We start from the raw sequence: 26691 nt of genomic DNA, 5'->3' as shown, positions 1-26691 counted from the left end.
TTAATTTTGTGTTTTACAAACTATACTGCCTGTAGCAATTTGTTAGTGGTTGTAAGGTGAACAATTATTCCTTTGTTTGTCTAGATACACAGCGTGCATTGGACCTCTTGGAGGAATATCGCACCAGACTGAACCAAACTGAGGATAAACAACTTGGGAAATCTATTGAGCGAGTGATTGGCATCTTTCAAAGTAACTTATTCCAAGCTTTAATAGGTGGGTCTTATTGAATGCACCAAGTTGCGTATTCAGTGTATCTTTGTGTGATGCTGTACTTGCTGAAATATTAACTCCCCACCACAATGACTTTATGATTTTGGGGGCAGTGAAATTAATCAATCCAAATCAAACTGGATGTATGAACTTTGTCATGTCAAACACCCATTCATATGCAACAATCTTCTTGCATCAGAAGCCTCTCATTACTCTGCTGTTTGATCAGCCTTATCCTTCCTGCATGATGGCACTGCTATTATTAATAGTCACACAAGTGGACTGGTCACTGCTTCCCTCAAGATCAGTGCACACATTTCCTGAAATGAGAACTGGGATCATTTGGTTCTTTTCTCCACCCATTTCATAGCTGAGGGATTTTTTGGCGAGTCTGAGATGAAGATTGAATTCAATTGGGGAGATTCAATTACCAGCAATTCCTTCCAAGGGATATTTGGGGTTAAAATCCTCAATTATTTTAATCGCACCTCCAAGAGATTTTAGCAAAAATTGAGGATTTGTGCTCCTGCTTAATTGAATCTGCCCCAATAAGTTGGTCAGACTGTAGTAAAGTGCAAATAAGAACAATAATATATATATATATATATATATATATATATATATATATATATATATATATATATATATATATAAATTTTTTTTTATTTTTTACATATGCACCCCTCAGTGGTAATAGCCTTTCACAGGACCATTTTTCTCTGCTATGTATTCTCAGACAGGCTCCAGTGTTACCTATCATTTTTATAAGACATTCTAATTCCCACCTGTTTTTCAGATGGTCACATAAGTGGTTGAATAAAATGCACAGTTTTTCAATCAGGCAGTGACTGCATCATGAGAATTTCTTAATCTGTAATTGTCACATGGTGGTTGTCATCTGATGACCAGATATACAAGCCAGATTGAAAATGAGCATAATTGGTTATTTGCACTTGTGTTGGGCACCTGCAAAGTTATTGGGCTAATTTGGGAAATCGCATAATTATAAACTCTATAGATATCCTATCAGTACTAAGGTTTTAAAAAAATATTGTTTCAATGGTATGTATATCAAAGTGGTTGACTACACAATTTCAGGAAAAATTTCAACTACTTTAAAAGTATTTTTTTATTGTAAGAACCTTATGTTTTCAAGTGCGGTTTTCAAAGGGTGTTATTGGTGGGAGTGGGGGCATGAGCTTAAGGCCGTGAACCCTGAGACTCCATAGCATGATGAACAAAGGTACACGTGACTAGCAACCAAGTTAAAAAAATACATCTAGTGGGAAGCTGCGAAGAAAGGACCAGGGGCACTTAGACACTGGAAGATTGATAATATTAACAAGGCTAGCAACACTGTCCCAAAACCAGGCTGTCTATGGACAATATCACCAGAGGCCATGATGTCTCCTTTCTCTTCACAAACCCTCAAGCAGATTGGCAAAACCTTTTTTTTCCTTAGTTCATGTGCATTGATTTTTTTTTTTTTTGTGTGTGGGGGAGGTAATGTTGGTTTTCTGTTGGTAGCTCATTCATAAAGTCTTTATTTTATGAACATTATAAAGGGTAATATTTGATTTCACATAATTGCAAAAACATTATATTCAACCTAGTCATTTATTGATTAACTCTTTTGAGTATTTGCATACCAAATATGTGTACTTTAAAAAAGGTAAGCATTGTTAGAGAGCCTAAGATGTGTACTTTAGTTCTGCATTCCATGCCCTCTTTATGTGGTATAACACATCCTGTAAAGTTAGTGAGACACAGTCTAACTATTGTGGGAAGGACCTTGTTTTTTTCCACAAAACTTGCTATTGGCATTTGTTTGTTTAATTCTACTTAAACTATTATTTCCATATGTTACGTTTTGGGGAGACCCAGTGATAAGGGAAGGCTCTAATGCGGGCCTGTCCAACCTGCGGCCCTCCAGGTGTGGTGAAACTACAAGCCCCAGCATGCTTTGCCAGTAGACAACCAGTTGATAGCTGGAAGGGCATGCTGGGACTTGTAGTTTCACAACACCTGGAGGGCCGCAGGTTGGACAGGCCTGCTGTAATAGTTCTCCTCTTCAGTGTTATTTAAATTTAATGGCAGCAAATAGGTAAATGTGTGGCTGGCAAGGAACATGTTCAGTTATTGTCTTATGGTTTCACTGGAATGAATCATGCTTCTTCTTTTTTTTTTTATTTTTTATTTTTTTTTTTTTATTATAATATTCTAAAGTGGGCATTCCCTTTTCAATAAAACACATACCCCTGCATGCAACACATAAGGGTCTATTCTCTTCTGGAACAATGGTTGTATAGACACGTATAGGTTAAGTGAAACCTGATAAATTTGTTTTGAAATGTCTTCATAAAGTGCAGGTATGTCATTCCTTTGCTTATTGTCTAATCAGTGTTTACTTACATTTCCAGTGCCTGGGAACAGTTAAATTTAAATCCCAGGCACCCAATCCGTAGAAAACAAAGTTTAATCTCAATGGTGTGTTCTCCAATGTGCAAGTTGCGGTAACTTGTTATCACTGTTACTTTACAGGGAATTGCCTCTGGCCAGGAGCAACAATGGCAAAATAGAGAGTTGATCCATCTTTTCCATTGACCTCAGCAGTATTAGATCACTTAGTGATTAAATGCTGTATAACATCACAGATGGCATTAAATCACTATTAAAATAATCATCTAACTTGCTGAGGTGCAGAGGAGACTTGAATGGCATGGAGTAAGAGGGAGAAAAAAGCCATTCAGTTGTGTTTAGAGCAGCCACCTTAACCTACCAATGGCCGTTTTATTCTTAACTGCTGTATATTTATGAAGAATCCTTGTGGCTGCTTCACATGTAGACATAGGCAGCCTAAGATGCCAAGCGTAGGTATATGGTCAGAAACTGTTAATTGAATGCTGTGCTGGTTACTGCATTTAAGTAATTCTGTCTGTCATTGGGGTCCTCCCTTGTGCGCTACTGAATCGGAGAAGAGCCAGAGCTCATTTGTGGGGATAAAACTTAATGTTAATAGCTTAGGATATGTTAAAATATGTTAGGATATGCAATAAAAAGGAACATAGTTTCATTATCTACAACTTCCAGTTTGACCCACTAAGGATACTAATAAAAAGTACATTAAAATATATAGAATTTACACAAGCAACAACTATCTTAAGAAAAAATTGTATTATAAAATGAAATACTAAACACCCTAACATTGCTATATTCTATTTAATCAACACAAAGCAAAAATACTGCTTGGTCTACTAGTGAAACTTTAAAGTATCTCTGGTAATTTATGCTGGCAGCATGTAACTATCCTGCTGCTTGGCCCAAGAACCAAAAGCATTACTTTCGACTTTGACACGTGGTGGAGCAAATTGAACAAGATCTGGTACTTGGACTAAGTTTTATTGGCCTTTGTTGTGGCTGGAAGGTGGCCGTGCATACTCTTTGACAGCAGTCATATTCTGACCACATTTACCAACATGCCTCATAATGATTTGTGTTCATTTGGCGTATTGATTTTAGTGATTGGGGGTCACCTGATGCAGTAGTTGGCCAATTGCCCAATATTGCAGCCTTTGGTGCAGCTGTTGTGGTCAGCTTAATGGATTAATTGCGTAGGATGTAAACTTGCTGACATTAAAGGCTTTTTATGGTGTGTAACACATTCTATAGTAATAATAATAAAATAAACAACAAAGTGTTGGGTTTAAAAAGAAAATAGACTCTTCGATATAGATATCTCTAGGCAGATCAATAATCTAAAGTACACATTTTATATTACTATAAACATTAGCCATTAAATTTACATTTATACTAGTGGCGCTTTTGAGTCATGGCAAAGTGCAATTGTTTCTGTTTACAAAATAAAGTTAATTAACTAACTAAGAGGGTCCCAAGTATTTAAAGTTATTCTGCTGTAACCAGTTCATTACATGAATTTTAAATTTGGACCGGTCATTTGAGGTGAAAAATCAGCAGAGTCTTTTGTCATTGATTGAGCGTGAAACCTTTAATGTTAAAGGGCAATTTTTAGATTTACCCACAACTTTACTATTAAACCAGTTGCAATGTAAAGTGTGGTGTTATATTTTCACATTTCTTCTTCTTTATAGGACAATCACCTCAAATATTAATGTAAAGTTTTTCTGATCGTCTTGCGACTCCTGTGTTGTGTATATACACCAATCTCAGTGATTACTGTACTGCTGAAGAGTGATGCAGTAATGTTGCTTACTAAACACATCTTTAAAAATCTTTTAGTGAACAGATGGCATGCTGGTCAGATCTAGTTAAGTACAAGCACGTAAACATGTTAGTTGGTTTGCATTATTTAGTTCAGTGATGCACATGCTTTGTATATTTATGTCCAGTGGTTGCTTTGCTTACTTTTTAAAGCAAACTAAACCTTGTTAATATCCTCTTAAACATTAGCATTTTTTTCTTGCTTCATTTAGTGAGTCATGAAGTGGCAAAGTAGATTAAGATTGCACACAGGAGGAACAGCAGCTTGTACAGAGATCATTGATCTTTATAGGGACACCAAAGTATCTTTCTAAGGCGGATGATGGGACGGGGAAAATGGAACATGCTCTCCCTTTCCTATCCCTACTCGGTCATCTACCTTACTAAGATGCCCGTTTACTAGAGTCTCTTCCTAAAGATCAATCATGTGCTCTGTTGAGCTATCAAAAATGGAGAGTACAGGAATGATCACTAAAATATCAGTGGTACCATGTATACTGTCACTGGGGGACAGAAGTCTGAAGCGGCTCCAACCAATAATATTGCAAGTATGATAAGGAGTGAACTCCTGTACACTTAAGGGAAATGGTTTTATTAGAGGGAAAAGCTTCACAACACTTCTTGAGGCAATTCTATACAGAATTGAATGCCAAACATTCTATCTTATGCTCACTGAGGAGCTTCAGTCAAGGAGACCAGATTGCCACAATGGATTTATACTATAAATGTTATTGAGTGTTTTTTTTTTAAATGCTGACAGGTGTCCAGTTTGTATAACTAATTATACAAGAACAGACTCTGTCACAGAGCATGTTAACCACTCATTACCAACTTAGAGGTTGGGGGGGCGGTGTCTGAAACCACTTGTTTGCCTGACAAGGAAATACAACAGTAGTTGAGAACTTTTCCTTGAATTTCCTTAATCTTCATTAAGTCTGTACCTTAATCTTCAGTAAGTAAGATACTAATTACTAGCACACACTAATGCATATATCTTACTTTGGACGCTGCATTGATAGTTGCCCCCGACTCCTATTCATATATAATATATATATATTTTTTTTATGTAGCTAGTGTGTGCTAGTTTCTTAATCCAGATTGTAATAAACTGATTGTCTTTAGTTTGCCAATTTCATGGGTCCTGGTCAAGTCATGTCTGTTCACAAATGCACAAGTGTGGTTCATTTGTTTCACGTTGTGTGTTGGTCCTAATTGTATTTTAGCAAGAGTTCAATTAATTTGATATTACGATAGTTATTGCACGCGCAGAAAATCTACAGAGGGCATTCACATACACCTAGTAGACATGTTTATTCCAATAGTAAAGGCTGCAGTGCATTTTGTTTTCTTAAAATTGATAACTACTCTTAGATTCTGCCTTTAACCTACACACAACTGTATTTTAAACAGATGTCTAGGCCGAAAACATATAGCTAAGAGTATGTGTTACATTTACTGTGTGCTGTATACTTGAAATGAACATTCCATGTACTAGCAGGAGCATGTTGAGATGCCAAAAATTTCATCCAGAGCACAAGGGGATTAATTAGGTTGTACTATTAATCTTAGATATATATTTTTTTAAATCTGGTATATTTTAAATTCATACACCATTTTGACGAGTTAATAAGTTATTTATCCTTCTGTAGCAATATTTAAACGTTTATTCCTTTTTGGACTGATGAATAAGTGACAAAGTTCCCATATACCTGTGTTCTGCATTTTTCAGATATACAAGAATTTTATGAAGTGACCTTACTGGACAATCCCAAATGTATTGATAACTCCAAGCCACCTGTACCCGTTCTGCCTGTGAATACTTGGGAGTTTTCCAGCCTACCTAGCACAACAGTAACTTCAGAAACCCTGCCATGCAGCCTAAATCAGAGTGTAGAGGTATGTTTTCTTAGTGTTTATAAATACAGCTATTGAATCTGTTACCCAGGATGTTTTTGAGAATCTGAAACGAAAAAAGTTTAATTCTTGCTGTGTTTTGGTCATTTTTGCAACTCTGCTTTGATCACTAATTATTTCTTCTTGCTTCTATATGAAACCTGCTAAATAATTTTGTAAGTTTGGTAACATAAGGGCCAATTTGTGGACAGATTTTTAGCTTCAAATTTCATAAAAGATCCTTGGCTAAAGTTCCAAGTTTCCTGGATAATTGATTCCATACCTGAAATTAACATTTGACAGGCCAGAATTTTTTTATTTATTTTTTTGCGATTGTAGTATTTGCAGTATACTATACTTTAGTCTATATTTGATTAGTGAAGTAAAGGATTTTTCACTTATCTTGAGACTTTGTTCCAAAATTATTTTGTCTGACGCAAGAATAGTTTTATTACCAATTTGCTTTTATAGAGTGGAAACTTTGTGCTGCATACATATTATGTGAGCTTAGGCTGCTTTATGGTGTGTGTATAATTACAAGTACAGTTTATCAAACTACCATATTTGCCATCCTTAGCAACAGGAAGTATATGGTAAATGTCTTATACCCCATGTGACCCCAAAGTCCTTTTACTGGGTGTGACACAGTATTGTTAGTAGTGGCTCAGAATTGCTTGTTTCTAAAACTAGATGGCATCTACCCTCTGCATAATTGCAGTGCTCAGACATTTTAATATTTGTGCATATTTTAAAACTAATTCTCTAGAGGTAGTTTTCCTATTGCCTTGCTAAATGTAATCTGATTTCCTTTATTTGGAGCTTATTTATTATTTTGTTTATAAGGCACCACAAAGGTCTGCAGCGTCATACATAGAGGATTACAACATATGACAAAATAAGTACAAAAATGATTAAATTAATACAAACAACAAATCTACATAGTTACATAATTACGTCTTGTAAAATTACATAATTGCATAAGGAAAATACTAGGAGAGAGGGCCTTGCTTGTGCGAGCTTGCATACTAAAGGGACAGACGGACACGGGGTGAAACAGAGTGGGGTAATGGAGGTGGAGGCAGGAAAGTTAGGAAGGCGATAGACTAATGTGTTTGAATGAGAAGATGAGTTTTAAGGGCATGTTTGAAGGTGTGGAGACTGGAAAACACTCCCACGACAAATTAGACTATTCACCAGAGGTTGGGAGCAGCACATGATAAATCTTGAAGGCGGGAGTGGAAAAAGGTAATCTGTGACCATAGACCATTCTCTACAACCAGTGGTCATTTCGCAGAGACGTTATCTAAAGGATACCACTCAAGTTTTGGATATAATTAACATTACTTATAAGGAAGATTGCATTCTCATGACCTGTGACGTCGCCTCCTTATACACCGTCATTGACCACTCCAGTGGATGCACACATACTAAGACCATCTTTACCAATGAATCGAACATCTTGCTTGAACACATTGATTTCATCATTCGAGCCATAACAATTACCCTGGAACACAATTGAATCTGGTTCCAGGGCAGATACTATAAGATACTACAAGTCAGATGGACTGCTATGGGAAGTAAGTTTGCCCTCAGTTATGCAGACTTGTTCATGGTGTACTGGGAGAATATGTATGTCTGAGCAAACAACCCATATAAGGACTATATTTAAGTGGAGCAGATATAATATATATTGCACACAAGGAAACCAGGCCTATGGACCGGAACACCCTATTGGCCTTCAAGACTAGAAACAAAACAACTAACAGTGAGGATGTGTATGTTGTCACACAACTTAAAAACAAGCCCAGAGCGCTTGAGGGAATTTTGCAGAAACCTTGGCCCATTCTACTAAGTGATGAAAGACACTGCAAAATACTCCCAGATCGACTGAAAGTAGTGTATAGAAAAACAGCTAACATAGTGAATAAAATGACAACCAGCTATGTCTCATTAAATATCCTAAACAAAAAGGAAATATGGCTGGGGGAACAAAAAAAAAGGTTTCTTCTACTGTAACAGATGGTAGGCCTGCAAAAACACTAAACAGAACTCCATTAAACCTATCCCTAACTTCACTGCCAACAATACTGAAGTGGTATACTTAAATACCCATGTGGACTACAATATGTTGTCCGAACCTTAAGGAATTTGAGTGTAAGACTTGATGAACATCTACGCGTTATGAAAAAAAAAAAGTACCATACACATAGTGTCAGCACACTTCTGTCAAAAACATAACCATGACCATGGTTGGTATTAAAAAAAATCAAATTACCCAAACCATGTAGAGTAGGGGACTATGTTGCAACCATCTCCAAAGAAGAGGTGAAATGGATCTCTAATCTCAACATCCTGACCCCTAAAGGTCTCAATATTGATTTCAATCTGGGCACCTTTTTGGAGTACTAACATTTACATAACATCTAGACCCTGATGCCACTTCCAATAACTCAAACATCACATCTTGCCAATATTCACTTCTTCGCATCAATCTTCACCTTACATGCCCTTACACCCACATTATGTCTGTCCCAAAAATATATTTGTTTACTTATCCAAAAACCATTACCCAACTTTGTTATACATATATACCCCACTTTGCCTTATATCAGCTACTTTTAGCTACTATGGTCCATTAAATATGTATGTATGCCTTTACTCATGACTCTATTGTCTTTAGAGAGCCTTCTCTGAATCACTGTAATCAGGCATACCCCCTAAATTTCACAGACCAATAAGATCAGAAAGGGGTGCCACCCATTGTACTGCACTACTATAAGAAGTAGTAAGCAATGCTGGCACACATACCAATTTGCCCTGAGGAGGAAGCCCTAGCTGGCCTTTGCTTTCATCTAGTTATACGCTTGCTGAAAATGGCAGCCTCGCATTACTTAATTGATATAACTGGCACATCTGCATATCGAGTTACAAGTTGCTAATAGAAAGCCCTACTTACCCGGATAGGAGGTGCGTCATACCCGTTTGACTCCTCTGCTGCCAGAACATACAACGGAATTGCTGATAGCATGGCATTCTATAAACCACTGCTGGCCTGACTATTGCCTGTGGAAACATAAACAGGGCCAGATCTAGTAACGACAAGAATATTGCCTCGTGCACCTAGAAAGGTGGATTAAGTTTCTATGAGATGGTCCATCGCCTTCTATGTATGTAGAAATCTTTAGCCGCTTTCAAAAGGATCTCGGCCAGCTGGCAGTGACTGGGACCTAATACTGGTGGAACACAATCCACTTCAGTTAAACAATAAGGAACAACAATCCCCACCAGGGTACAGGGTGAGTCTAACTTCTGCTGTTAAGTGAAATCCACATTAGACTTCTTGCGATTTGAACTAATTAATTTACTACTAACTATATATACCACTAGCACAATGATCTTCTCTGTATCTCTTTAGGGTCTGTTTGCTTTATCTGTGCTATACACTTCCTCCTACTAGTGCAAGGAACATTACTGCACTTGGGAACCTCTTGCCTACATCTATGGGCTTCTACTGAACATTGAATTTAACTTTTCATTTAGATTCATTGCTCAGTGTATGGGATGTTTTGGACTTTACATTTCTTGTGCATTACCTTATCATGCTGGTGAACATGCTTGCTGATACTGTTTTTACATAAGTTTATAAACTGTCTATTCATATTACCTCTGCTTTTATACTTATATTCATTGCGCCTTGGGAAACCCTACTCTTGATTACAATCAGTTAGAAGGTGACACAGTGGTTATTGGCAGTGCGGAGTGGAGGAAGTGTGTATGGAAATGAGTTTGGATATGTATGGCGGAGAGGAGTGATTGAGGGGTTTATCGGTGAAGAGAAGGTGTTTCAATTGGATTCTGAAGCTGACAGGAAAGCAGAAAAAGGGGTGGTAGAGAGAGAGTGGCGAGAGAAGAAAATTAGTCTGGCAGCAGTGTTGAGGACAGATTTAAGTGGAGAGACGTGGGGAAAGGAAGGCAAAAAAGGAGAGTTACAGTAATTATTGCATGAAAGGCTCATGCTACCACTCTTACTTAGGTAGAGGTGGTAGCATGAGGAGAGGGACTGAAGGAGTCGAAAAAAACACTCAGGTAGCGGAATTAAGGGACAGGGGAAAGGGGGAGAACAGTGATTTGGGATCACTGGTTCTGTTCCTGCCCTTTCACATTGCACTCTGTAAAGTCCTGAGTGCCAAGGAGGTTCCATGCATCTTACACTGCTATTTTACAGTAGAATTTCCTTAACTCTAGAAAATTGCTTGAGATTGCACTGGCTAATTCAAATCCCCTTTGATACCAAAGAACTGAAAGTCAGTAACCCAGGCAGCTAATTTACATATGGGTCTCTCATGCTAGCTAACATACCTTGTGCTATTGCCATAATCGTGATCCCAAAAAAAGATGCCTCATAATCTGGTCATAATTCTGATGGTTCTTAGAGGATGATTGCTTTTTGATCTGTGTGTGCTGTCTTCTTCCAATCACACTATACCAGTGGTTCCCAAACTTTTGCAGTTCACGGCACCCTCTGTCGCGCTGCCCCCCTCTGCGGCCCTCTGCTGTCGCGCTGCCCCCCTCTGCGGCCCTCTGCTGTCGCGCTGCCCCCCTCTGCGGCCCTCTGCTGTCGCGCTGCCCCCCTCTGCGGCCCTCTGCTGTCGCGCTGCCCCCCTCTGCGGCCCTCTGCTGTCGCGCTGCCCCCCTCTGCGGCCCTCTGCTGTCGCGCTGCCCCCCTCTGCGGCCCTCTGCTGTCGCGCTGCCCCCCTCTGCGGCCCTCTGCTGTCGCGCTGCCCCCCTCTGCGGCCCTCTGCTGTCGCGCTGCCCCCCTCTGCGTCCCTCTGCCGTCGCGCTGCCCCCCTCTGCGGCCCTCTGCCGTCGCGCTGCCCCCCTCTGCGGCCCTCTGCCGTCGCGCTGCCCCCCTCTGCGGCCCTCTGCCGTCGCGCTGCCCCCCTCTGCGGCCCTCTGCCGTCGCGCTGCCCCCCTCTGCGGCCCTCTGCCGTCGCGCTGCCCCCCTCTGCGGCCCTCTGCCGTCGCGCTGCCCCCCTCTGCGGCCCTCTGCCGTCGCGCTGCCCCCCTCTGCGGCCCTCTGCCGTCGCGCTGCCCCCCTCTGCGGCCCTCTGCCGTCGCGCTGCCCCCCTCTGCGGCCCTCTGCCGTCGCGCTGCCCCCCTCTGCGGGCCCCCGCTGCCGTCGCGCTGCGGCCCTCTGCCGTCCCGTGCTGGCCGCGCTGCCCCCCTCTGCGGCCCTCTGCCGTCGCGCTGCCGTCCCGTGCCGGCCCCCGCCCTGCCGTCCCGTGCCGGCCCCCGCCCTGCCGTCCCGTGCCGGCCCCCGCCCTGCCGTCCCGTGCCGGCCCCCGCGCTGCCGTCCCGTGCCGGCCCCCGCGCTGCCGTCCCTGTCAATAAAGAATATTGACTTCTTTCAAGCAGAGAAATTCTGACTCAATCTTCAGTGGGTATTGATTACTGAAATCTGTGTACTCAACATGGAAATTTTGAGGTGACACTTTATCCATACATAAATGTTGTGCTCATAGCGGAGACAGTAATGCTTCATTTTTAATAAAGGTTTTTTTTGTTTAAGCATTTGCACATATGGTACTCCCCTCATTACAATAGATTATATTGTGTTGTGAAAGATGGTAAATCTTCTATTTTAATTTAGACAAATAATGTATGTTTATTTTTTTTCTCACGAGATAGTATCATAACCTGCTTAACCTGTGTTCGTGTATGTTCTATGTATCCATGCCAAGATCAAATCTGCCCATTTAAATTTTTTTTATAGAATGGCTACATGTGAGATATAAAATATATATACAATTTTTTTATTTTTACATCTTAAGATACATTCATAGGGATGAACACAGCTAGATGTGGGCACACCTAGTGCAACAATTGGGAGAAAAAAAAAAGTACTATTGCTTCCAACACGTGTGGTAGATTATTAATGGTAGACATTCAGTAAAACTATACCGCAGGTAACTAATAGTACGGTTTAGAAATTGATACTTCTGAGTTTTATGTTGCTACTTATCGATGCAATTTTTGTTAAAATCCTTTTGAAAACCAGTTAAGCATGCTTTTCTATAATGTTTAATTATTTAATTGCCATTTAATTAACACTCCTTTTTGGGTTTAAAAATTTACACTTGAATGCAATAGGTGTGGTTTAAGTATATTAAATGTTAATTGGTTTTGTTAACTTTAGCAGTGAATATATTTAATGACTGTGAAAATTTGAAAAGTGCTACCTTGCAAATCGTGTGTATTCTTTAACCACTTCAAGATTGTAGGGCTTCTGTCTCTTTGTAACCTATCTGCAGCATTTGAGTTCTGTATGGGACAGGTTTTGTCCTCTGCTGTTGTCCTATGACTTTTGCTCATATCGGTTAGGGATTCCCTATTAACAGAACCATACTTTTTATGGGCCCTTGAGATAGTTCTGTCTTTGCCTGGGAACTGTGAAAAGGATAATTCACAACTGATCAGATATGATGTAGTAATAACAATATTTAAGTCAAGCACCACGTTTATTCACTTTACAACTTGCCAGGAATTAAACAAAATGCTAATACTGGGTTGAGTTGCAGTATACAAAAGATTTGCTCTCAACACAATAAGCTTTTCCTTCACCCTGGTTATTGCTGCCCACCATGTATCTTCTGATTGCATCTTGCTGCTGACATATCATGACATACATGTTGGGCATACACCGGTGCAAAAACTTGCTGACTAGCACATATATTGTTAAAGTGAACACAGCTACCCCTTCTCATCTAGGGGTGCAGATTATTATATTTTCCCCAGTTTCCACATCCTCTAGGTTAATGGTATTCAATAGGATGGAAACTGTAGTTATAAAATGTCATATGTTTACGGTTGGGGGAGAAGATGGGAAACTGCATTTTAGAATAGCTTAAACATACATATTCCCAAAACATGGCAGACTGTTTTGCACTGGGTGTATTTTACTGCTCTAGTGCACTTATTTCTAAATGTCACATGAAGTTTGTATGCTGCAAATATTTAGAAACCAGCCACACTAAAAATCAGGATCTGCTTATTTGATTATCATTTTTACAAATAGGAATAATGTGGAGTATTGTAAAACTTTTCAAATTTATTTTGACAGTAGCTACCCATTTTTAGACTGCAATTTAAAATGTTTCATTTCTTTAGGGGGGCTTGGTGTAGTGAGACATGTGGTTTCAGAGTCCTTTAAAATTTAAGTTATGGAATGAAAATTTTCTACTTGTATCACTTTTTAAATTATTATAATAAAGGGTTTTGATGATTTTGTTTTCGTATAAATGTATACATGTGATTTCAAGTACTCCAGCCCCCCCCCTCTTCAGGAGTTACACATGGAATATTCCATTCATTCTGGCCAAGAAATTCATTAATTTTCAGGCTGCAGAAGCTGGAATGGTCTGATGCTGATGTTTTTATATTCTGGAGTACTTTTCTAACTGCTTCTACATGAGTACAAAGGCATTCATTTTTTTTCTTTTGTGAAGATGCGCTATTTACCAGGATGTGCTATCTCAGCTTGTTTCATATGGTGTTTCAGCAAATGACTTGCTATGAGCACCATATATCAAATTCTGTTAGGAGGAATTTAATGAAGCAGCGTTTAAATTGCTGTGAAATAAATACTGTAATATGACTTTCCTGGTAGTTCTTTAAGCTCTTTAAACATACTAATGGATGAAAGATAGAAATAGATGGGCTATACAACTCAATCACTTGGTGCTTCGTATATTGTTTCAGGAGCTTGTGTTTCTCTCCTGCTCTACCTTTTTTTTTTACCTTGGTGACTTTATGGGCATGCAATATTCCATATTTTTCTTGCGTTTACCTACCTAAGTGTTAACATCTTATTGACTATGTATGAACCATGGACTGCTTGTGCATTGTGACTACAAAGGTAAGCTAAGTTTTGATTTTATATTTTAATTGCCTAATTTTTTTTAATGTAAATTTTAACTTGCAACCAATCTACATCCCCTTATTAACTCTATAGCTGAAAGACACTAAATATACTGCATCCAGGATCCGCAACTTTAAAATGCTTATTCCAACAGTTAATAGGTGTTTTTAATTACAATATTAGTTATTTTGGTGCACTGAAATTGGAACAAATTTAATGCAAATATTGCATAGTGTACTCTTCCATAAAGTCTCATTTATCATTGATTGTCCTTGCTTTGGATAAATGTCTGTCTCTGGCAAGATCATTAATTACTATTTTGCTTCATACATTCACTTTTTCTTCATAATTTGGCTCCCTCTTGTGACACACTTTAATTTTCCTGCCACCAAATGGAATGTTCACCATATAACCATAAACCAACAAGATAATTATTTTAAGTGTCAATAAAAGTAAAATTATATTACTGCATTATCCCACCATCCCTGTACGTGAATAAACAGGTTCGTTTCTTGTCTTCCAGCTTTACATCTAGAGAAATGGTAATATAATTTGGCCCACCTCTGGAGATAAATTTAATATAAATAATGGCTTATCTTAGAAAGCATGCCTCATATTGCTAAAATAATAAAATTATTGTACATGTGTAAGCAATTGATTATAATTGATCCAGCAACATTGCATAGCTACTGACTTGAAACTATTCCTACATAATACACATTTAAGTGAATGTAATCCAGGGTGGTAGCTGTTTTATGTTTTTCAATTTGTTTAACAAAAATAGAAACACTTTTTTGTATTGTGTTTTTTGTTTTGAGACTCATATTTTTTTAACAATTTTATACTTGATGTTACAGATATTTTATATTCTCTATAGGGGCACATTTTTGGTTTATTTCCAGCCTTTATGTTCTGTGTGTTGTAACGCAGACATTGAAGAAGTTGGCTTTCATGGTGAAGTTGGGCTTCTTTGCCGGAGCAACTGTGATGTATGATATATTCACTGAAGGTGAAGGCACACCGTAACGTAGGCTTTTTACATGAGTACTTGAAAAATTGAGACTGTTTTTATATCATTTGATAATTCTACTTTAAACTGCCCTATGTTGATTGTCTAAAGTTTATTCCATGTGACTCTTGGAAAGCTTGAAGCTACCAGGTTGTATAAAGTTGGAATAAACCGGTCTTATTCTGAAAATGCGTACTACTAAGCAGATAATGGCACAGCACCTACATAGCACAACATGTGTTTCCTACAATACTGGCAAAATCATTGTACCTTGACCCATGTTTAAGTCATACAAGGTTATTCTCGCTGAAGCAGACAGAAGCCTGACAAAAGCTAAATCCTGAAGACTTGGCAAATGGTTTAAAACAGCATGAATCAGTATTTGCCTCAAAATTCATTGTGCTCTTCTAAACTGAGCAATCTAGAAAGGAAATAGTTGAAATGTTAATTTTAATGAGGATTCCACCCTCTTACCACTCTAAACCGCAGTATAATAGTAACCAGATATTCGTTTCCTACATGCAAAAGCAGAGCGTATTTTCCCTGCATGTAAAACATGTGCATTTGCACCCCTTGTTTATTAACATGGTTTGTGCAGGTGCTACTTTGTACCCTTTTAGATGGATTTTCTCCTAAGTAAATGAGGTCCATTGTGAGACTTCTCTTACTTCCATCACATGTGTGAGGTGTGATCTGATTAAAATAAATACTATAATACACCTTTAACCAAGTACTGGGAAAGTAATGTTAAGTAGTTTATCTATTGGTAGATTGGTCATCATCACAAGCAAAGTAAATGTTACAAAAGATAAAACCTTGGATGTTGACTATCAGCAAAATTATACTGTATATATTACAAAAGCCCTGTGAAATATCTTAACTTTCTTACAATCTTTTAAGGTAATGATCAATATGTACTCTACTGAGATAATCAGGTACTTTGCTTAAAATAACTAATCTATACGAGGTACGAGGTATAGGTTATTAGTGAACTAATACAATAACTGGCTGGTATTCTATGTATTGATTCATACCAGCATAAAATGTTTATTTTTTCAATCTAGCATTGAAACGAAAAGACTTTGTATTTTCTGTAAGTCTTCATAGTGTATGTTGCAAGTAGTTTTGCTGCCCTCCCTAGGATAATAAAGATAATGCACTGTTTTTTCTTTATTGGTATTATTAATTTCTTATTTTTTTTTCTTTCTTCTGATGCTGTGTTTTGCTTGCTGTTTCTTAAACAGCAGGCAAAAGCAAAACCTAAAACATACTTCTACTGCATATTCTAATATAGGCAAGAGTAAAAGCCATGCATGAATTTCTAGACCTGATTTAGAAGGGTCCCCACTTTATAATAATTGTGACTGGGTAATTTGAGATAGAGAAAACACCCAGGGTGATCTAGTTTGATAATTAACATTTTTTTAATTTACCCATTCATGTTTTTGCTTTAAAAAGTGTTTACTTTCCAACTCCTCTTTTTTTTTTTTTTTTTGCTGAAACGGGATGACAGGAGTCCGTCCTTGTTACAGGTGATGACTGCTTTTTAACACTTAAGGCCTGCATGCCATGTATAGTAATGCTAGATTTTAAAACCTGTGCCTGTTTATGTTCTGTGGCTGCAGAGAGCCCTGTGACTGTTGCTCATATCTGTCAGGGATTCCCTATTAACAAAACCATACTTTTTATGGGCCCTTGAGATAGTTCTGTATTTGCCTGGGAACTGTGAAAAGGACAATTTCATTTGATTTCTGGCAAACTGACCTCAAAAATGAATGCTGCGTGCTTCAGATGCTGAAACAGTAGTTACTTATGCAGTGAACATTTTGGGGCATATTCAATTGTCCGGGTTACTCTCTAAAGTAACGTGGCTTTGAAAGTATTACCGTTATTACGGTAATTCTAACCCGGATTTCCCTGAGCTGCGAGCTGAAAGCTGGCGTTCACAGTACCGTAACAGAAATAGTGCACAAACTGTTACTTTCTCGAGTAACGCGGACAATTGAACATGCCCCTTTGTAGCTACCAAATGAAAGCCCTATCTTTTTCCAGATTTAGAAAAATTACAAAACTGTTTTGCTACAAACACATTGTTTTCCCCCCACGTTGCTTTTTAAAAATTAATATCTAAGTGCCACTGATATTCGTCTTGAATGGTTTGTTCAGTTCTTAAGAAAACATGCCCCCTCTGTACAGCAAAAGGTGGTGGGGAAACCTGCCCTGCAGCTTTCGGCTCTGGAGTGAACTAAGGCAGTCTGGAGCTCTATAATACAGCTCTGTGAAATCTGTTCCATAGAGCACTATTGGACAGCTCTGGGTGGCTGTTAAGCATTTGCCACAATTCAGCTCCTCTGGGGTACATGACTTATAGAGAAGGGGTATCCTAAAGTGAACAAACAAGTTATTGCATATAAAATGCTGTCTTGTGGGGAAAAAATTAAAATGTGCTTTTGAGGGGTTCGAACCTTGGTCCTATTTAACATTTGTGGTGTTTTCATTATAGTGACCCCTTTTGTTAAATATGGTCATGATTGCTCCCAAAGATAAGAGTACCTGTAAAGTTACAGTATGTAAGTAAGCCAGTGATCAATGGATGCGGAATATGCTTCAGAGACCTGTTGAATGTTTCTTTGGGGAGGCCTGGTGTTCCCCCATCTATAAGATCAGCATGTCACTTATGGTTTATGACCCAGCTCAGATGCTGTGAATACATAGAGCAGTACTTGTTGTCATCTCAGTGTGTTATGTATTCATATAGGAAACCTAATAGACTACCTTTTTGATAATCCATATTTGAGAACGTTGCAACATTTAGTTGTAATTAAGGGACACCAGCAACATTTTATGGGCCTAAGTCTTGTGTGATACAACCTGCTTGCAACTTGCATCTAAAAAGAAAGAAAAAAAAAAAAGAGCAAGGACCTTGATGGTAGTTCTGGCCGTATTCAAATTCAAGTGGATCTCGCAATAAATTTGCATTTTGAAACTGGGTGTAAGTGCGCTCTGCTTAAACTTTACTTGCAGTGTGTAGACAGAATAGACTGCAGTATACGCACAAGCATCTATCTGTTCACTAAAATGTCGCATCAGAACATCAGAAAAAATTGAATTAGAAACTAAATGAACAAATCTTCATAGCACAATCATTAATAAAATATTGTTGTTTTTTTTTTATTTTATGTTTTACTTTAAATTAAAGTCCTTTAATGTGTACTGTACATACAATGTGTTTTATATGTTCTATCTTCCTTGCATTCATATGTTCTTTGCTATCTAATGGCATGCTTACATGTAGTTTTTAATACATACACTATACCATGTCAGTCATCAGACATAACTAATAGCTAGCACTTACACCTGCCTTATGTGCAAGTGATATGCCTGAAAACAGGCATACTCAAGAGTAATACAGGAATTCAATTGGCTACATCTGTTTCTGAACATAGACCATGTAGTAAGGGCGTGCATACACCCCCTCCCCTGTCCCCCCTATCTCGTAGCCAGATGTAAGTGTCCTTTACATTCAGACATGAATTGCATGTAGTTACATTCATTGGCGTAAGCAGTATTCTCCACAGAAAATGTTGCCTGCCGGCTGCATTAAGAAGTAGCCGGGTGGGGGAGTGTAATACTTTGCAATGATATCGAAAAATGTTGGCGGTTACTGCCCATACCAGCCAGGACTGGTCAGACTGTGGTCAGTGGTCTAGCACACACTGCAGGCTGTAGTGGTCACATAGTGCCTGCTCTAATAGAATAAATCATTGTTTCTCCTATCATAAAAGGACACTCTTGGGCTTTAAGAGCCGGGTGGAGCACCCAGGAAATAGGTGTTGGGGAGAACTCTGCATAAGCTCTCTGGCATGCGCAGATGTATTTCAAGCAAAATGCAGCACACACATGGTCTTAAGTTTGAACTTGAATCAGGTCCTTTGTTAACATGGATACTGACCTTATCAGGGTGAGAGAGATTAGTTATCTCTCCAAATAATTTATAATATGATTGTGTCCATTTTCAATAGGGATGAGCGCGCTCGGATTTCTGAAATCCGAGCCCACCCGAACGTTGCGGATCCGAGTCGGATCCGAGACAGATCCGGGTATTGGCGCCAAATTCAAAAGTGAAACTGAGGCTCTGACTCATAATCCCGTTGTCGGATCTCGCGATACTCGGATCCTATAAATTCCCCGCTAGTCGCCGCCATCTTCACTCGGGCATTGATCAGGGTAGAGGGAGGGTGTGTTAGGTGGTCCTCTGTGCTGTTTAGTTCTGTGCTGTTTAGTTCTGTGCTGTTTAGTGCTGTGCTGTTTAGTGCTGTGCTGTGCTGTGCTGTGCTGTGTTCTGCAGTATCAGTCCAGTGGTGCTGTGTGCTGTGCTCTGTCCTTCTGAGGTCAGTGGTGCTGCTGGGTCCTGTGCTGTGTCCTGTTCAGTCCAGTGGTGCTGTGTCCTGTGCTCTGTGCTTCTAAGGGCATAGTTATTTCCCCAATATTCCCCTGTGTTTAAAAAAATAAAAAAAAGTTTTTTTTATAAAATACCAAAAACTACTTTAATATTTTTTAATTACCACAAAATTTTCACAACCAATCCTGCAGTATAAGCCCATTGGTACTGCAATATTACCAAGTTCACACATTCAGCAGTAAAAGTCCAGTGGTACTGCAATATTACAAAGTTTACACATTCTGCAGTATCAGTCCAGTGGTGCTGTGTCCTGTGCTCTGTCCTGCTGAGTTCCGTAGTGCTGCTGGGTCCTGTGCCGTGTCCTGTTCAGTCCAGTGGTGCTGTGTCCTGTGCTCTGTGCTTCTAAGGGCATAGTTATTTCCCCATTATTCCCAAGTTTGTAAAAAATAAAAAAAAAGTAAAAAAAAATAAAAAAATTAAAAAAAAAAAAAAATATATAATAATTATAACCAAATTTGCAAAACCAATCCAGCATTATAAGTCCATTGGTACTGCAATATTACCAAGTTCACACATTCAGCAGTAAAAGTCCAGTGGTACTGCAATATTACAAAGTTTACACATTCTGCAGTATCAGTCCAGTGGTGCTGTGTCCTGTGCTCTGTCCTGCTGAGTTCCGTAGTGCTGCTGGGTCCTGTGCCGTGTCCTGTTCAGTCCAGTGGTGCTGTGTCCTGTGCTCTGTGCTTCTAAGGGCATAGTTATTTCCCCATTATTCCCAAGTTTGTAAAAAATAAAAAAAAAGTAAAAAAAAATAAAAAATTAAAAAAAAAAAAAATATATATAATAATTATAACCAAATTTGCAAAACCAATCCAGCATTATAAGTCCATTGGTACTGCAATATTACCAAGTTCACACATTCAGCAGTAAAAGTCCAGTGGTACTGCAATATTACAAAGTTTACACATTCTGCAGTATCAGTCCAGTGGTGCTGTGTCCTGTGCTCTGTCCTGCTGAGTTCCGTAGTGCTGCTGGGTCCTGTGCCGTGTCCTGTTCAGTCCAGTGGTGCTGTGTCCTGTGCTCTGTGCTTCTAAGGGCATAGTTATTTCCCCATTATTCCCAAGTTTGTAAAAAATAAAAAAAAAGTAAAAAAAAATAAAAAATTTAAAAAAAAAAAAATATATATAATAATTATAACCAAATTTGCAAAACCAATCCAGCATTATAAGTCCATTGGTACTGCAATATTACCAAGTTCACACATTCTGCAGTATCTTGTGCTACATATAATGGAGACCAAAAATTTGGAGGATAAAGTAGGGAAAGATCAAGACCCACTTCCTCCTAATGCTGAAGCTGCTGCCACTAGTCATGACATAGACGATGAAATGCCATCAACGTCGTCTTCCAAGCCCGATGCCCAATCTCGTAGTACCGGGCATGTAAAATCCAAAAAGCCCAAGTTAAGAAAAAGTAGCAAAAAGAGAAACTTAAAATCATCTGAGGAGAAACGTAAAGTTGCCAATATGCCATTTACGACACGGAGTGGCAAGGAACGGCTTAGGCCCTGGCCCGTGTTCATGACTAGTGGTTCAGCTTCACCCACGGATCTTAGCCCTCCTCCTCCTCCCCCCCCCTACAAAAAATTGAAGAGAGTTATGCTGTCAGCAACAAAACAGCAAACAACTCTGCCTTCTAAAGAGAAATTATCACAAATCCCCAAGGCGAGTCCAAGCGTGTTGGTGGTTGTCAAGCCTGACCTTCCCATCACTGTACGGGAAGAGGTGGCTCGGGAGGAGGCTATTGATGATGTAGCTGGCGCTGTGGAGGAACTTGATGATGAGGATGGTGATGTGGTTATTGTAAATGAGGCACCAGGGGGGGAAACAGCTGATGTCCATGGGATGAAAAAGCCCATCGTCATGCCTGGTCAGAAGACCAAAAAATGCACCTCTTCGGTCTGGAGTTATTTTTATCCAAATCCAGACAACCAATGTATGGCAATATGTAGCTTATGTAAAGCTCAAATAAGCAGGGGTAAGGATCTTGCCCACCTAGGAACATCCTCCCTTATACGTCACCTGAATAACCTTCATAGTTCAGTGGTTAGTTCAGGAACTGGGGCTAGGACCCTCATCGGTACAGGGACACCTAAATCCCGTGGTCCAGTTGGATACACACCAGCAACACCCTCCTCGTCAACTTCCTCCACAATCTCCATCAGATTCAGTCCTGCAGCCCAAGTCACCAGCCAGACTGAGTCCTCCTCAATACGGGATTCATCCGAGGAATCCTGCAGCGGTACGCCTACTACTGCCACTGCTGCTGTTGCTGCTGTTAGTCGGTCATCTTCCCAGAGGGGAAGTCGTAAGACCGCTAAGTCTTTCACCAAACAATTGACCGTCCAACAGTCGTTTGCCATGACCACCAAATACGATAGTAGTCACCCTATTGCAAAGCGTATAACTGCGGCTGTAACTGCAATGTTGGTGTTAGACGTGCGCCCGGTGTCCGCCATCAGTGGAGTGGGATTTAGAGGGTTGATGGAGGTATTGTGTCCCCGGTACCAAATCCCCTCGAGATTCCACTTCACTAGGCAGGCGATACCAAAAATGTACAGAGAAGTACGATCAAGTGTCCTCAGTGCTCTTAAAAATGCGGTTGTACCCACTGTCCACTTAACCACGGACATGTGGACAAGTGGTTCTGGGCAAACGAAGGACTATATGACTGTGACAGCCCACTGGGTAGATGCATCCCCTTCCGCAGCAACAGCAACAGCTGCATCAGTAGCAGCATCTACAAAATGGCTGCTCATGCAAAGGCAGGCAACATTGTGCATTACAGGCTTTAATAAGAGGCACAACGCTGCCAACATATTAGAGAAAATGAGGGAAATTATCTCCCAGTGGCTTACCCCACTTAGACTCTCATGGGGATTTGTGGTGTCAGACAATGCCAGTAACATTGTGCGGGCATTAAATATGGGCAATTTCCAGCACGTCCCATGTTTTGCCCACACCATTAATTTGGTGGTGCAGCATTACCTCAAGAGTGACAGGGGTGTGCAGGAGATGCTTGCGGTGGCCCGCAAAATTGCTGGACACTTTCGGCATTCAGCCAGTGCCTACCGCAGACTAGAGGCACATCAGAAAAGCTTGAACCTGCCCTGCCATCACCTCAAACAAGAGGTTGTGACGCGCTGGAACTCCACCCTCTATATGCTGCAGAGGATGGAGGAGCAGCAAAAGGCCATTCAGGCCTACACAGCCACCTACGACATAGGCAAAGGAGTGGGGATGCGCCTGAGTCAAGCGCAGTGGAGACTGATTTCCGTGTTGTGCAAGGTTCTGCAGCCATTTGAACTTGCCACACGAGAAGTCAGTTCCGACACTGCCAGCTTGAGTCAGGTCATTCCCCTGATCAGGCTGTTGCAGAAGCAGCTGGAGAAAGTGAGGGAGGAGCTGGTAAGCCATTGCGATTACAGCAAGCATGTAGCTCTTGTGGATGTAGCCCTTCGTACGCTTTGCCAGGATCCGAGGGTGGTCACTCTTTTAAAGTCAGAGGAATACATTCTGGCCACCGTGCTCGATCCTCGGTTTAAAGCGTATGTTGTGTCTCTGTTTCCGGCGGACACAAATCTACAGCGGTGCAAAGACCTGCTGGTCAGGAGATTGTCCTCTGAAGAGGACCGTGACATGCCAACAGCTCCACCCTCATTTTCTTCCACATCTATGGCTGCGAGGAAAAAGCTCAGTTTTCCCAAAAGAGGCACTGGCGGGGATGCTGATAACATCTGGTCCGGACTGAAGGACCTGCCAACCATTGCAGACATGTCTACTCTCGCTGCATTGGATGCTGTCACAATAGAAAAAATTGTGGATGATTACTTTGCTGACACCATCCAAGTAGACATGTCAGACAGTCCATATTGTTACTGGCAGGAAAAAAAGGCAGTTTGGAAGCCCCTGTACAAACTGGCTCTATTTTACCTGAGTTGTCCCCCCTCCAGTGTGTACTCGGAAAGAGTTTTTAGTGCAGCGGGGAACCTGGTCAGTGAGCGGCGAAGGAGGTTGCTTCCTCACAACGTTGAAAAAATGATGTTTATAAAAATGAATAATCAATTCCTCAATGAAGTACAGCACTGCCCTCCAGATACTACAGAGGGACCTGTGGTTGTGGAGTCCAGCGGGGACGAATTGATAATGTGTGATGAGGAGGAAGTAGACACTGTAGGGGGAGAGGAATCAGAGGTTGAGGATGAGGACGACATCTTGCCTCAGTAGAGCCTGTTTAGTCTGTACAGGGAGAGATGAATAGCTTTTTTGGTGTGGGGGCCCAAACAAACCAATCATTTCAGTCAAAGTTGTTTGGTAGGCCCTGTCGCTGAAATGATTGGTTTGTTAAAGTGTGCATGTCCTATTTCAACAGCAGACCTCTCAACTGCAGCTCATCCCTCCTCTGCGGGGATAATGTCTCCTGTGCTCTGACACGTCACTCTGTGTACTCTCAGCCTCAGGATCTGACACTACAGCTACCATGCCTCTTGTAGCAGCCCTCACTCCAGGGCCTCTTCCATGTGCAGTGTCCCCCTCTCTCTTGGGTTCACTATAGTGGCATGGAGTTCTCCCCCTCATCCAGGGCACACATTCCTTGCCCTGGCTCAGTCACCACGCTCAGACTTCCAGGCAATGCTGGGGGAGCCTGGGAGCTTCCACCCCAGGTCCCCAGCTACAACTCTCCTCTCCTGTGTCTTCTCTCTCTTTCTGACACTTGAAAGATCGTGCCTTTAAATGAAAAAGTCAGTCTTGATTGCACGACTATGTGCAAGTGCAACAGGGACATTTTTTTGGGTTTACAAAGTCAAACAGTAACACTACGACCCTGTCTGTCTGGGGTCTGTCAATGACGAATTGTCTGGAGCATGTTTTGAGGAGGTATTGTGGCCCCGGTATCAAATTGGGTACCGGGGCCACCCCACTATGCAGTCCAGATACTTGTTTGGTGGAATTCCGACACGTGGAGGGTTTTTTAATTATATTGTGGCCTCGGTACCAAATTGTGTACCGGGGCCACCACACTACGCAGTCAAGATACTTGTTTGGTGGAATTCAGACCAGTTGAGGGTTTTATTATTATATTGTGTGGACCACTCTATCTATACCACACTACAACTCTATACCACTCTATTTCCTACTTTAATTCTATTTAATTCTATTTCCTACTTTAATTCTATTACTAATTAATTAACATAAAGAGGAACCAAAAAAACCAATTTTACCAAAAGTATAATATGACTTAGACTTACAAACACTACACTTGAAAGATCGTGCCTTTAAATGAAAAAGTAAGTCTTCATTGCACGACTATGTGCAACAGGGACAGTTTTTTTCTTTACAAAGTCAACTAATAACACTTGGACCCTGTCTGTCTTTAACATACTTAATGGGATCTCAATGACGAATTGTCTGTAGCATGTTTGGAGGAGGTATTGTGGCCCCGGTATCAAGTTGGGTACCGGGGCCACCCCACTACGCAGTCCAGATACTTGTTTGGTGGAATTCTGACACGTGGAGGGTGTATTTATTTTATTGTGGCCCCGGTATCAAGTTGGGTACCGGGGCCACCCCACTACGCAGTCCAGATACTTGTTTGGTGGAATTCTGACACGTGGAGGGTGTATTTATTTTATTGTGGCCCCGGTATCAAGTTGGGTACCGGGGCCACCCCACTACGCAGTCCAGATACTTGTTTGGTGGAATTCTGACACGTGGAGGGTGTATTTATTTTATTGTGGCCCCGGTATCAAGTTGGGTACCGGGGCCACCCCACTACGCAGTCCAGATACTTGTTTGGTGGAATTCTGACACGTGGAGGGTGTATTTATTTTATTGTGGCCCCGGTATCAAGTTGGGTACCGGGGCCACCCCACTACGCAGTCCAGATACTTGTTTGGTGGAATTCTGACACGTGGAGGGTGTATTTATTTTATTGTGGCCCCGGTATCAAGTTGGGTACCGGGGCCACCCCACTACGCAGTCCAGATACTTGTTTGGTGGAATTCTGACACGTGGAGGGTGTATTTATTTTATTGTGGCCCCGGTACCAAATTGTGTACCGGGGCCACCACACTACGCAGTCAAGATAGATAGATGCGTATCATAGATAAAGTACATTCAGTGGTGTGGGGCAAATTGAAAAATATTCAAAATGCACTGACATTATCAAAAACAAGAGGTTGTCACATGCTAAAACTCCAACATGTATATGATGGAGAGGATGGAGGAGCAGCCGTATGTGTAGTGTAATGCAGACCTGTTGAAGGTTTTTTATATATTTTATTGTGGTGCCCAGTGCCCACTCCTCTACGCAGTCCAGGTACATTTATTGGTGCGAATCAAACAAGTTGATGGTTTTCTTATTATATATATTGTGGTGACCCACTCCTCTACGCAGTCCAGGTACATTTATTGGTGCGAATCAAACAAGTTGATGGTTTTCTTATTATATATATTGTGGTGACCCACTCCTCTACGCAGTCCAGGTACATTTATTGGTGCGATTCATAAAAGTTCAGGGTTTTTAAGATATTGTGGTGACCCACTCCTCTACGCAGTCCAGGTACATTTATTGGTGCGATTCATAAAAGTTCAGGGTTTTTAATATATTGTGGTGACCCACTCCTCTACGCAGTCCAGGTACATTTATTGGTGCGAATCAAACAAGTTGATGGTTTTCTTATTATATATATTGTGGTGACCCACTCCTCTACGCAGTCCAGGTACATTTATTGGTGCGATTCATAAAAGTTCAGGGTTTTTAAGATATTGTGGTGACCCACTCCTCTACGCAGTCCAGGTACATTTATTGGTGCGAATCAAACAAGTTGATGGTTTTCTTATTATATATATTGTGGTGACCCACTCCTCTACGCAGTCCAGGTACATTTATTGGTGCGATTCATAAAAGTTCAGGGTTTTTAATATATTGTGGTGACCCACTCCTCTACGCAGTCCA

General features: G+C 40.5%; 1 protein-coding gene across 1 annotated transcript in view; it reads left to right on the top strand.

Moving 5' to 3' along the window:
* The window catches only part of DLG1 (discs large MAGUK scaffold protein 1), a 150511-nt gene that overhangs the window by 2690 nt on the left and 121130 nt on the right, over positions 1-26691 (top strand). Inside the window, 2 exon segments of the mRNA XM_075202242.1 lie at positions 85-216; positions 6182-6348. Coding sequence (XP_075058343.1) covers positions 85-216; positions 6182-6348 — 299 coding nt within the window.

The sequence above is a fragment of the Mixophyes fleayi genome, chromosome 3 (genome assembly GCF_038048845.1).
Source record: "Mixophyes fleayi isolate aMixFle1 chromosome 3, aMixFle1.hap1, whole genome shotgun sequence".
NCBI lineage: Eukaryota > Metazoa > Chordata > Amphibia > Anura > Limnodynastidae > Mixophyes > Mixophyes fleayi.
Note: the sequence above shows the minus strand (reverse complement) of the source record. Positions and strands in the feature narration are given on the sequence as shown.